The sequence below is a fragment of the Anabrus simplex genome, chromosome 5, assembly GCF_040414725.1.
Source record: "Anabrus simplex isolate iqAnaSimp1 chromosome 5, ASM4041472v1, whole genome shotgun sequence".
Classification (NCBI taxonomy): Eukaryota; Metazoa; Arthropoda; class Insecta; order Orthoptera; family Tettigoniidae; genus Anabrus; species Anabrus simplex.
Genome location: NC_090269.1, coordinates 417,152,769 through 417,165,582, shown reverse-complemented (window position 1 = coordinate 417,165,582; position 12,814 = coordinate 417,152,769). Strand labels below are relative to the sequence as shown.

The 12,814-nt window shown below is 39.9% G+C and overlaps 1 protein-coding gene across 4 annotated transcripts in view; it reads left to right on the top strand.

The window, feature by feature from the left end:
• Positions 1-12,814, top strand: part of LOC136874184 (homeobox protein TGIF2) — a 583,995-nt gene that overhangs the window by 550,335 nt on the left and 20,846 nt on the right. For all 4 annotated transcript variants that reach the window (XM_067147779.2, XM_067147777.2, XM_067147780.2 and 1 more), the window contains one exon: positions 11,730-11,995. In XM_067147779.2, the coding sequence (XP_067003880.1) occupies positions 11,730-11,995 (266 nt within the window). The remainder of the gene's footprint in view (positions 1-11,729; positions 11,996-12,814) is intronic.

Sequence of the window (12,814 nt, the reverse complement as noted above, 5' to 3'; positions counted from 1 at the left end):
TTACCACCGCCATTTAAGAGTGGTTAGGGATGAGAGAACCGTGGTGGAATATTTCACGGCACATATTAAAGAATCCCGTTCAGGAAAAAAGAATACACTACAGTGTCTTCTAAGATTATCAGGGTAGTAAGAGTGGCACCACATTATTTTTTCTTAGTATAGGGACACTACTGAATATCGGCCTCTCTAATTTGTTGATTTGGAACTTGTCGAAATAATTGTATTGTTCCTTGAAGTCTGAATAACTAATTCTCGAGGCCTAGATAGGGTCTTGAAAGGAGGCCACAGAGCCCAATATTTGCCGAAAGTGGGTGTGTGGAAAATCTGCTAGGAATTTTCCTGGTAAGTCACTGTGGCATGAATTTGAACCACACAACTGAAACGTTTGAACTCTCTCTGATGTGACTTTATAGTACTTTAGTTTTGAATAGGTAGTGGTCTATTCTGAAGAACAACGTTATAGTGTGGCTGTAAGCTTGCATTCGGTGGATGGTGGGTTCGAGCCCTATCGCGGCAGTCTGGAGGAATTTTCCCGTAGTTTCATTTGCACACCAGGCAGACAGTTGCTGGAGCTGTGCGTAAAGGCCTTGGCCGTTACCTTCCGTATTCCAGTGTCAGTCGTTGACTAGGAAAGTAAAATGACATTAGCATCATTGCCAACATTAATTACATGCATATGGTTTAAAAATACGTATTTTCAGTTTTATCTCTCTGTTTATGTATAAAATAATTTAATGGAATTTTAGTTACATGGAGTACTGCTGACTTAGGACCACTAGTGTTTCTAGTTATTTCAACAATTCTTGATGGAGTGGTTCGAGAATCACTAATTAATATTTTGTTGCCATCCTTTCCTTTAAAGACTTACACACTTCATAATCACCGTGTATTCCCTAGTTCCGTTTGTGCATATCAGTGAAAGGTGACCACTTCCGGAAGCGTATCGGTTGTTTAACGAGGCCGATTCCTGCGGCTCTAAATCATTCCATGACCAGAGTTCTACCAGTTGACTTGTTATACTCGATAGCCACTAAAGAACATTATAAGCCTCGAAATCTGTATGAGATTGTAGTTCTCCCTTTATTACTTTAGAGCATGCTGAATGAGTAGTAGGTAGTAAAGTGTATTTTTTGATGACCAGTGGTAAATATCCTGCACATTCATCTCGCATCAATTTTTCCAGAAGAAATAATAAAATTGTATTGTTCTGTAGAAGAAGAAAGTTCGCCTGACTGGGCACCTGTGCACGTCTGGTGGTCTGGGGATGAAATCCTGTTTCTGATATAATGGAGTACCTTTACTTGTTTTCCTTACTGGACTAAAAGGTGCCATCGTTCAGGTTAGGTTCCATCATTTCAGCAATTTCATGCCGTAAATATCACATCTTTTTGGTTCTTATTTATTGTTAAAACTGTAGGGCTTTTAGCCTTTCGTTGTTTAATTTGCAAATTTACAGCAAACATATTGATTACGTGGACGATAGTTATTTTTTTTTGGTGTCGGTTTCATGTTTGGCTCATTCTTCTGTGCAAATGTGCAGTAAGTCACCTTTCATCGGAAAGTAGTGCGTGCCAGTCGCCTGTAATCCAAATACATCAGCTTTATTGTGCTGCTGATGATAGCCCGAGATTTCCTTTTCGCCTCAAGTGTCACTTAATGCTTACTTAGTAGTAGCTGATACTTCTTATCAAGCATTTTGCCTCTGGCAAGTTCCTAGAGAACAAACTGCTCTTCAGCATGATAGGGAGACTCGTATTTGGCGTATAACAAATATCTTGAAAATGAAGCTTGGTAACACAATGCAGAGGTTCCAACTATTACGGATTGTCCGTAATTATTAAGGATTTCACCTCACGATTACGGAATTACGGTCAAAGGAGAAATTATTACGGAAAAGCTGACATTATCACGAAAAAATAATTTTCTACGGAAAAAGAGAAGAGAAGGAAAATGTTCAATCCTTTCGAGCCTTTCTCCGAAATAGTCGTCGTTTCAATGCTTGTGAGTTGGCAACGATACTTATTCGATCGTGACTTCCTTTTGCTACCCATAAGCGTTGTAAAATTGTGAATGAAGGAGCTCAGAAAGATTGCGGGAAAAATGAGGCCTACATTAAGCACATCTGCACTGGAATCGCTTATGGTTCAGAAGACGAAAATGTTATCACAATGGGAAGGCTGCTTCGGGAAAAACTACACTGAAAAGCAACAGCTGCGTGAGAAACAAGCTACAAGAATGAGCAGCATTTAAAGTAAGATTTTATGTAATAATCCTTGCGGTGTAGCTTATGGAGTTCTACCTGTTTTATCAAAGAACTTACAGGTTGTGTGCAAATTTTGTTGAGTAATATGATATACTTTCGAATAGATTGCTAGAGGGATAAGGGGTGTCATTATCGAGAAGGAAGGAGCATGCTTTGGACTTGACTCGAAATTTTTCTCGGGGGTGGGGGGTGGGGGGGTGATTGCCGGTCCTGCGATCTAGGGCCTCTCACCCGGAGACCCCGGATTCTTTTCCCAACCATGTCAGAGATTATATTTCTGGATCTGAGGACTGGGTCGAGGTCCGCTCAGCCTACGCCTTTACAATTGAGGAGCTAGTTGACGGATAGTGACCCTGGGCTAGCTAAGAAAAACGCCTCTGAGGATTCGTCGTGCTGTGACCATACGTCACTGCGTAATCTACCGACCTTCGACCTGAGCAGCGGTCGCTTGATAGGCCAAGGCCTCTCTGGGCTGTTGAGCCGTTGGGGGAGGGGATGATACTTAAATTAACTGATGGCCTACGTACGGATGGGATTTTTGATGCGGGGAATTTGGTAACGGGTCCGAATTCAGATGAGAATGCAGTAAAGGTTGATTTTTGTAGAAGAAAACATTCTTAGTGCAGATATTGATGGGTATACTACGACTTGCGATTTATGATTACGTGGTTAGTAAATGGAAACACCATTACATTCGTTGGGATATTTCTGAGCATATTATTTTTATTATTTCATTTTCATTAAGAGCACAATCGTCTTACCTGTAAGTGAGAGATAGGTTCAAGGAGTGTGGATCGAAAGATTTGTAACTGTAACTTTGCTAGAATAAGAGCTCGGTCGTTGCTGTTCTTTGGAAGCAAGGCTTACGCGTAAACGCGATGTTGTATTTGTGTTCCCGATCAACGCTTTCCGTTAATTAACATGAAATTAGTTTTTTTTAAGCTGTGGACAGGTGTGTAGTAGGCTGAAGTTGTTACAGTGGTGGGATACGAGATCTCACTTTCACATACACTGCTATAGCATTTCCCCACAGCCACATAGTCATCTCGTGGCTCCTGAATCTCATGGTATGCATAAGTTAAGCCCTAGTGGCGCAAGGTCAAGATAAAACCTTCGATGAAAATGTCGTCGGAAGGTTTATGCCTAATAGAAGTTGAGTTCATGAGTGTGTGATAACTGAAATAAGTCTGTTTCCTGTTGCTGCTAAACATGAAGAGTCAATTTATGACTAATAAAAGGCATTTCTTAGTTCTTAAAAGTGCCTGTTTTGACCGTTAACACATATTTTGTGATAATGTCTATTTAAACACCTAATTATTGCTTTTATTTTCTGCTTCAATTCATCTTGTTGTTCGGCAGAGTAACAGACCTACGCCTTGACAATTGAGGAGCTACCTGACGATGAGATAGTGACCCTGGTTTAGCCAAGAAAAACGGCCCAGAGGATTCGTTTTCATTAAGAGGACAATCGTCTTCCCTTTAAGTGAGAGATCGGTTCAAGGAAATTCTCCGGCTACTGCATTAGAGCTGTCACAAGTGGAAATGATATTTTAAGTACATTAAGGACGTTCTTTTGACTGAAACGAGGCATAAATTTACACCAGAACTTTATAAAAATTCAGTCAACTGTATTGCAGCTGGAGAGTTCTAACTTCATAGAATTGAGGTCGATAACAAAGTGGTGGCTCTTTCAGTACATTGTTCAGGAGATAATTGAACTAGTTAAGTAAGTAAACTCGTGTCCTCATCCCGAGGTGGTGCAGCTCTTTCAGGCACACCCCCATTGGAGGTGAGCTGCATGAGCCATTTCAATCACATACCAGCCCTCCTGCCATTCTTAAATTTCTGGCCCCCGAGGACGGCAACTAATCATCATCATCATCATCTGTTTACACTCCAGGGTCGGCTTTTCCCTCGGACACAGCGAGGGATCCCACCTCTACCGCCTCAAGGGCAGTGTCCTGGAGCTTCAGACTCTTGATCGGGGATACAACTGGGGAGAATGACCAGTACCTCGCCCAGGCAGCCTCACCTGCTATGCTGAACAGGGGCCTTGTGGAGGGATGGGAAGATTGGAAGGGATAGGCAAGGAAGAGGGAAGGAAGCGGCCGTGGCGTTATGTTAGGTACCATCCCGGCATTTGCCTGGAGGAGAAGTGGGAAACCACGGAAAACCACTTCGAGGATGGCTGAGGTGGGAATCGAACCCACCTCTACTCAGTTGACCTCCCGAGGCTGAGTGGACCCCGTTCCAGCCCTCATACCACTTTTCAAATTTCGCTACAGAGGCGGACAACTAGTTAAGTCAATACATATTATACACATTTGATAGTGTCTATATAAACTGCTTAAAGGGCCTCAGCTTGAGGGGCAGGAATTCTACGCGCGTACATAATTGGGGTTCTGAAACTCTCTACACGCTAACGTACAGTGAATAAGGGGATAACTACTAGTAATCTTGATACTAGTTTGCATTCTGACAAATTCCTAGCTTTACTGATAACTGCGGTCACAATTTGACCAACACGTTTATGAAAAATGAATATTTGCAATATTGTTTTTGATTGTCGGTATTATGGTATTGAAGAAAAATGTATAATTAGTTCATATGTGAACTTTCGTTCATAGGAGTTAATATAATTTTAAGCTGACCTTTTTTTTAATTTAATGTACTCGTGTGGGTTTGCACCTGTCTGATGCACAAAAAGTAAATAAGTCCAGAGCGTGTTCAAAAAAGGCGTAGCGTAGTGTTTGGCAAATCCAAAGGAGGATTATGCGCTTGTTGGATGACCGGCTCTAGCTGCAAGCGTGATTGGTTCGGTGCAGCTATGATGGCGCCTGCGCGTTGTATTATTCAGGCTTTCAAATTGCATCCAGAATGGTAGTCCTGGTGAAGATAATTTGGCATTAGGAAGATGCAATATTACTTTATTACCATTTCACAAAAGTAGAAATAGCATAGTTAGAACGAGCAAAGCCGACAGATTATCATTCATGAAAAAAAAAATCAATACATTTCTGTTATTGAACACTTTTTAGAATAATGTAGCACTTCTTCCTTGATTTTCTGATCGATGTGTAAGTGGGTCCCGAATCTACTCATACATTTTCGTGCACTCGAGCAAGTTTTGTGAAGTCCTACGCCCATGCATGCACATAGTTATATAAAGGTTGCGAAGTATGAAATGAGCCAGGATAGTTCTACTTGTCTCAGGATAGTCCATGAAATGTTTTCTACCGCACAAGTAGGTCGAGCGAGCGGTCAGAAATAAGCATTTGGTTAATGCGATACTGTTCGCTTTAAATGTCAAAACGAAGAATGCATGAATGTTGACAATTGGTATTTAGTGACGTGTAACCTTTTCCAGAGAAGGAGGAGTGTCCCTTGAAATAGCTTGGTCGCCGAAATTAGCAAGTAGCGTGGAGAAGCAGGACAGGAGCGCTAGTATAGCACTGCCCGTAGCATTGAGTTCAATTGGTGAGGAATGCCGTCTGTGCTGGGGAACATGTAACCCGCTTACAGGCGGGAGACTTGGACTTTCAATGTAACTTATGATCAATTTAGGTCAACTGGACATCGATCATATTCTTTATATAGAGATTTTTTATGTTCTTCAAATATTCTCTGATTCCCATTGATGTACGAAAACCTAGGAAATTACCTTTTCTTGTATTGTTCCACATTACCCATATCCTGTTGATGTCTTCTGAAGTAAAGTAAAATGTATGTCCTTTTGACTTCAAATTCTCTAATGTAGAATGTAAGAACCTAGCGAGTGTCAGGTGTTTGCGTGTGAACAGTTTCCCCTTTAATAGAACAATTAATTTTTTCATGATCATACACTTTTTATTTTATTGATAATTACTATTCTAGTAGCTTATATCATAGGAAGTTTATTATTTAATAAATTCACACATCGTTATTTACTCGAAGGACACACAATTGAAGTAATTTGAACAATTCTCCCTGCAATTACACTTATTTTCATCGCTCTACCATCCCTCCGACTTCTTTACCTTCTTGATGAATCAATAGACCCACTTACCACAGTAAATAATCCCGGTAAGAAATTCCAGAGCGAAAATTGAAGGATTAATAATATTTAAACAAACCCCGATTCTGATAGGTCCAGGTTATCATGAATGTTGTACAGACGCAAGACTATGACGGTGGTAAGAATATGTGTGTTATAGGGAAGTGTAATCAGACCCATTTAACTCTGTAAAGGTTCAAAGAATGCAAATGGAATGCCATGAAAAATGCATTGACATCGCAAACCTAATGCCAGGCTCAGCTAGGGTCCTGTGGTCGCCGCTCCACCCTCCCAAAATGGCAAATGGAGTGAATGGGTAGATCACTGTCAGTCCTGGGAACAGACCAGTTTGTGTATGTTCTGGCGCTGATATAAATGGCGTACGGGTCTTGGTGTATTGCTATCAATTTTTAGCCTTGGACATGGCTACATAGTGCAGTTTATTATAACAAAGGCTCGGACAATTATGTGCTAACTTTCAAGAACCGGGCGAGTTGGCCGTGCGGTTAGGGGCGCACAGCTGTGAGCTCGCATCCGGGAGATAGTGGGTTCGAACCCCACTGTCGGCAGCCCTGAAGATGGTTTTCCGTGGTTTCCAATTTTCGCACCAGGCAAATGCTGGGGGTGTACCTTAATTAAGACCACGGACGCTTCTTTCCCATTCCTAGGCCTTTCCTGTCCCATTGTCGCCATAAGACCTATCTGTGTCGGTGCGACGTAAAGCAAATAGCAAACTTTCAAGAAGTATGTGATTAAGTTCCCAATGTACCGTATGTTCTTAAATTTGTACTGTAATAATTATACCCCGCCCCCGGTTACTCTAAACTATAGCCGAAACTTCCATTTGCTTGAATAAACCAGTCCATAGCACAAATGTTTCGTCAGACTTACTTCCCACATGACAGGCCGGCGATTGCCGCAGTTCCCGAATCCAGTAGTCGGTCGTTTCGTCCGTTATAATCCGTACTGCGTTGTCGCCAATTTTACCACGAATTCTGTGTACTGTCTCAGTAAAGTTTTGGTAACTAGTACTTACGCAGGTTGACTCGCCGGGGAGAAGTTTGACGAACTTCTCAACGTTTCACGTAGCAGTGGATGCTGCAGTTCATAAGTGGTTAATCAACCGCAGGAAATGCGTGACTAATATCAAAAATATCATGTGAGACCTGGACTAGGCCTCACATCTTGTATTTCGAGAAGCAAACATTGTCGGCTTATTTATCGATGCACGTATCACGTGTCTTGCTGTCGCATTATGTTTTGTAAATTCAATAATGCAGTTTCGTTAGTTTTAAAAAAAACGTCTCCAAACTGCCGCACAAAACTTGTAAGAGTACCGGTAGCGCTCTTCCACACTTTTGGGACGCATAGTATTCGTTAAAATGAGAACTCCACACTGCCAGTCTCCTATAAGTTTTGCTTACCACTGTAATTTCAGCTAACATTTCGTGTTATGGTATGGACTAGTGGAGGGACAGAGTAGGCTTAATGAGACTCGGCCGGCTCCAGCCACCCGCTGTCCTTAATGGCCAGAGAATTCCTGTATTAAAGTAGAATAGAGAGACAAGGGTGCACTGGCGAAACAGAAGCCTGGAACCAAAAACAGTAGAGACAATACGCGACACTTACGGATTTAGCCTTGTTAAAATGGGAGACAATTCGACGATGGCGCTCCTAGTGACTTGACCTGAAAAGTCGCGCTAAATTCAAATATCAATGGAAATGCTATACGAAAATGAATAAATAAATTACGTCTAGAAAGAAAGTATTATTGAGATATTAACTTCGAAGTTGCTAAAGCAATTCTGGATAAATGAATGAGGAATTATTTAAGAGGTTATTTAAAGACTGAAATTAGACATATAAACAAGGTGTGAAATGGCTTGATCTTTCATTTATGCATTACTTTTTTTGCTTTAGCATTCCTGCCTGAACTTTTACGGTTAGATTTGTCTTTTTTCTCATTTAAAAACATTGTATCATCACATTAAGACACTTGTCAATAAAAATATCGGCACATTCCTTACACACGATGCAATGAATTAACATTTAAAAGCTGGACAATTTTCCTCTTAACATGAAGCCTACTAACAGAAAGAAAATCTATAAAATCCCGGCTTTAATCTGAGAAGAGGGATAAAAGAAAGAAAAGTATGAAAATGTTGTCGATAGTGATGCTTTGAGGAATATTTACGTACAATTAGAGTAAAAATGTAACATACCCTTGGCTGTATAGTCGAGGATTTCTAAAGTCGCTGACCTGGAAATGATCTGAACAGATCTTATAATTCTTATGTAAGCGTACTGTCCCTTCTTTCTTGTACACATTATCGAAATAATTCTGTGACATTTCAAAACCCACAGATCCCACCTGCAACAACACATCGGTATTGAAGGTTATCTGCTGCTCTATACAATAAAATATGCATATTATATTTTAAGCCAGTTAAAATATGGGTCAAGTAGGTCAGAAAATTATGAGGTACTATAAAAATCTCTGTCACTGGAAGATCATATATATATATATATATATATATATATATATACAAACACAATATTCCTTACGTTTTCTTGTCACGACGGAAGCGAAAGAAAAACCGCGCGTTCTTCTCTACTTCATAGTTACTGCAGCCAAGCACAGCACATACCTTTCCCTCATGTTGAGAGGAGATACAAAGGAATGACACACGCTACTATTTAATTATGTCAACTCACTGAAAACGCATAAATAACACCAAAAACTTCTCACCCAAATACACGTGCTCTTATGACAGAATCGGTTGTTCTCAGGTTTACCCGCTAGAGAGAGCTCTAATAGCTGTCCCTCGATATCTCGTTGAGTGTCACATATTGTCTCTACTGTATTTGCTGGAACTTCCAAGGATCGAAAATGTGGATAGGATACATGTAAGAAGTAGAACAATCCGCCGAATAGAGAACGTATGTACTAATGGATAAGTACATCAGAATATTTAATTATAAAAGCTGCAAAAATATGTAGTTACATCTTTATTATAGACCGTTATGCCTTTCAGCGTTCAGTCTACAAGCCTCGTTTTTCCTGATCTCTGCCACAATCCACTGTTTGTAACTAGTTCTGTGGTCTCATTTAGTTCTATTCCTCTTACCTTCAAATCAGTAGAAACAGAGTCTAACCATCATTTTCTTGGTCTTCCTCTTTAAAGAAAATATTTGAGCCTTAAGTATAACACATCATTGTGGTCACTTAGGGCCATGGTTAACACTTGTCAGCCTTTATGGATTTCCAGTACTGCATCTTTGTGGACCACTTTGCTCCAGTTCTCACTTTCTCTTATCTACAACTTGCTTCTCTCTTGAAGCAGAACCTCAGATGATGATGATGATGATGATGATGATGATGATGATGAAGAAGAAGATTATGAGAGAGTGGAAGTACAGTGTCTGCCATTTAGCTAGATGATCTGGGTTTGATTCCAGACCAGATCGAGGGCTGGAGCAAGTGAGGAGCTGTCTGACATAAGAGGCAGCGTAGCATGCTGTATGTGCCAAGGGTTTATGATAGTATACAAAGCTATTGGTATGAATAAAGTCAGCACTGTGAAGGATGATTAAGGGGCCCATAGATGTGCAATATTATTGCGCAATATCGGGGTTTGTGCAATAAAATTGATACTGTGTATTTAATATTGAAGGGTTGTGCAATATATTGTACGAAATCAAGAAAGTTTGAAATATATTGCGCAAATCACAAAATACTGTGCTGTGTGTTGGCAATATTGCACCCCGTCCTCCCGCCAGTTGGTATCAACAAGCGTTGGAGAAGGTATCGTGATGGTAGGCAAAAAGGAGGAGAAAAAGTTTATTTTGGAGTTTATCAAAGTGTACCATGGCCTTCCGGCTCTATGGGACGTTAAGAGCAAAGCGAGGAGTTCATCATACAATTCACCATTCATGCGCAGAAAGTTTCGAAAATCATTTGGTTCCCATTTTCTGAGTTTATTGAGTAAATTTTCATGAGTGTACTTTTCTCTGTCTAGAAACCACTGTTTCGCCCTTATGCTTCTTTTCCGTTTCTGCTTCTTTTTGGCACTTACGCCCACGGCGATCAAAACGCAGCAAAGATAAGTGTCACTCAATATAATCACCAAATATAATACCGGCATGGATTGACTATATATTGCAACGCATATTGTACATCTATGACCGCTTTGCACAATATATTGCACAACTATCAATATTATCTCCACACGATTCTATTTATTGCACAAACTCTATTTTTGTGCAATAATATTGTACGTCTATATGCAGCTAACAATATATTGTACAATCCATTTTGCGCAATAATATTGCACGTCTATGGGCCCATTTAGAAATGTTTCAGGCAAGAAGAGATACCCTGTACTAGCTACCTTGTTAATTTGTCACTCTAATGGATGAAATAAGGAAATGAGTTGCATAACTCTCTAACAAGGAGTTAAAGACTCTTGCCTTAGCAGGTGATATGATAATGTGGGGCCAACCAGAGCTGCAAGCAGAAGAGAAGTTGAACAACTGGAATGATACGTTAAAACAATTTCACCCCAAAATTATTGGATCCAAAACAGCCATTGTCCATCAATGGACATAACATACAATCAAATGCCATATTTGTTGGCACTATAATAAGAGTGCAAGTCGTTTTTGATATCTCGACAGTACTGTAACGGATGATTGACAGATATGAATAGAATATAGAGAGCTGAACATTTTTGCTGCATAAGAAAGCTCAGGAGAGAAAATCAGAAAGGAATTGATTTAACGCCAATCTTTTGTAGTCATAGGATATAAACTTCATGGTTTTGATCCGTATTGAATTGTGATCACAATAATAACTAAACTTAAGTCGTAATGGTCCACCTTTTCAATACTATATTATGCAATGTTTACATTACATTTTTAATCCTGGAACTTTGGAGCCTGTAACTATAGTCAGAGCTAGATTAAAATGATTGTCCTCGTAAAGAGGTTGGACTACCTGAGACAGCTTAGGATTACATGACGGAGGATCAAGTGTGGGTCAACTAAATAAAGTAGGACCTCAATCACTTATAATTGTCATCACAATGTTCTTATAGAGCTACATATGTCATTCCACTTATAATAGTCATTTATTACAGGTATGTTATAGTGTATTTAGTTTCACATTTTGTATTTCAACAGGCTGAAAAACATACAAGTTATATTATATTTGTATTACTTTGAAAGGATTCCTTTTTGATTCCATAACTGTTCATTAACTGCAACATTTTTTACAGGAATATCCATAATTATTTTGTTTTCTAATTATTTTAGAGGAGGGAATATTTTGTATTTTTCATTTTATATTTCTTTCTCTTATTTGAATGAGATAATCTCCCCCAATCCCAGTGGATTACCTTCATATGTTATAATTTACTTATTGATATGTTGCAGCTCGGGAGCGCTTCCCCTCGTCAAGCAGCACAGACGAACAAGATTCTGGCTCGGAAGGCGAACATGACTCGGGTTTGTCCGGAGGGCGGCCTGGCAAACAGCCTGGAAGTCATTCGAGTCATGCCGTAAGAAAACGACGTGGCAATTTGCCAAAACATTCTGTGAAGATTCTGAAGAGATGGTTATATGAACATCGGTATAATGCCTATCCTAGTGATGCTGAGAAACTGACTTTATCACAGGAAGCAAATCTAACAGTTTTACAGGTACTTCATACTTATATACATATCATACTAGAATCATTGATCTGAGTGCTGAACAAGGACATTCTAATGAATAAAGCTTTCGGCATTTGGAAGATAAGCATTAGTATCAAGTAAAGAATAAGTAGTTTTGTAAGGGTGTAAACATGCTGGACGGATCACTCCTCACCCAGCGCTTATTACTGGAACTTCTTCACACAGGAAGCTAACAGATATTTAATTGTGGCTGTTCATCACTCTTCACTCAGCTTGTCCCTCAAGAATCAAATCAGTTTGATTATAGAGTGGTGTGTTTCTTTAGTGCCATTCTGCCATTGGTTGGCTCAAGATCATGGCTGCCTACTCGGCAATGTTATGGGCCATGAGCCTGATACCTATTCAGTTTATATTTATTCTGATGTTGCTATAAACCCTTCTGGCAGCACAAGTGACTACCATTTGCAAACCCTTAACACCTAATCAGAATCCAAAGAATTGACAATCACTTACACCAAAACTGGTTGCAGGAGATTAACCCTCAGGTTGCGTTAGCACAGTCTGTTATTTCGTCCTCTGAAACACATATTTGTCATTCATTCTGCTGTCCTCTCGAAATATGTTGAAATTCATATGCTTTACAGAACATCCCTATTCAACCCACCTCACAACAAGTATTGGTATCACATCATATGCAACAGCCCTCTAGTTCTAATAATTTGGCATCTCCCCCTCCACAATCTCTCAATGCCCTCCAACACAAACAGTATACTTCTCAACAATCTTCTCCATTTTCTCCAGCTACTAAAGTGGCTGCCTGTTTCTGAACCCAGAAACCACACCTTA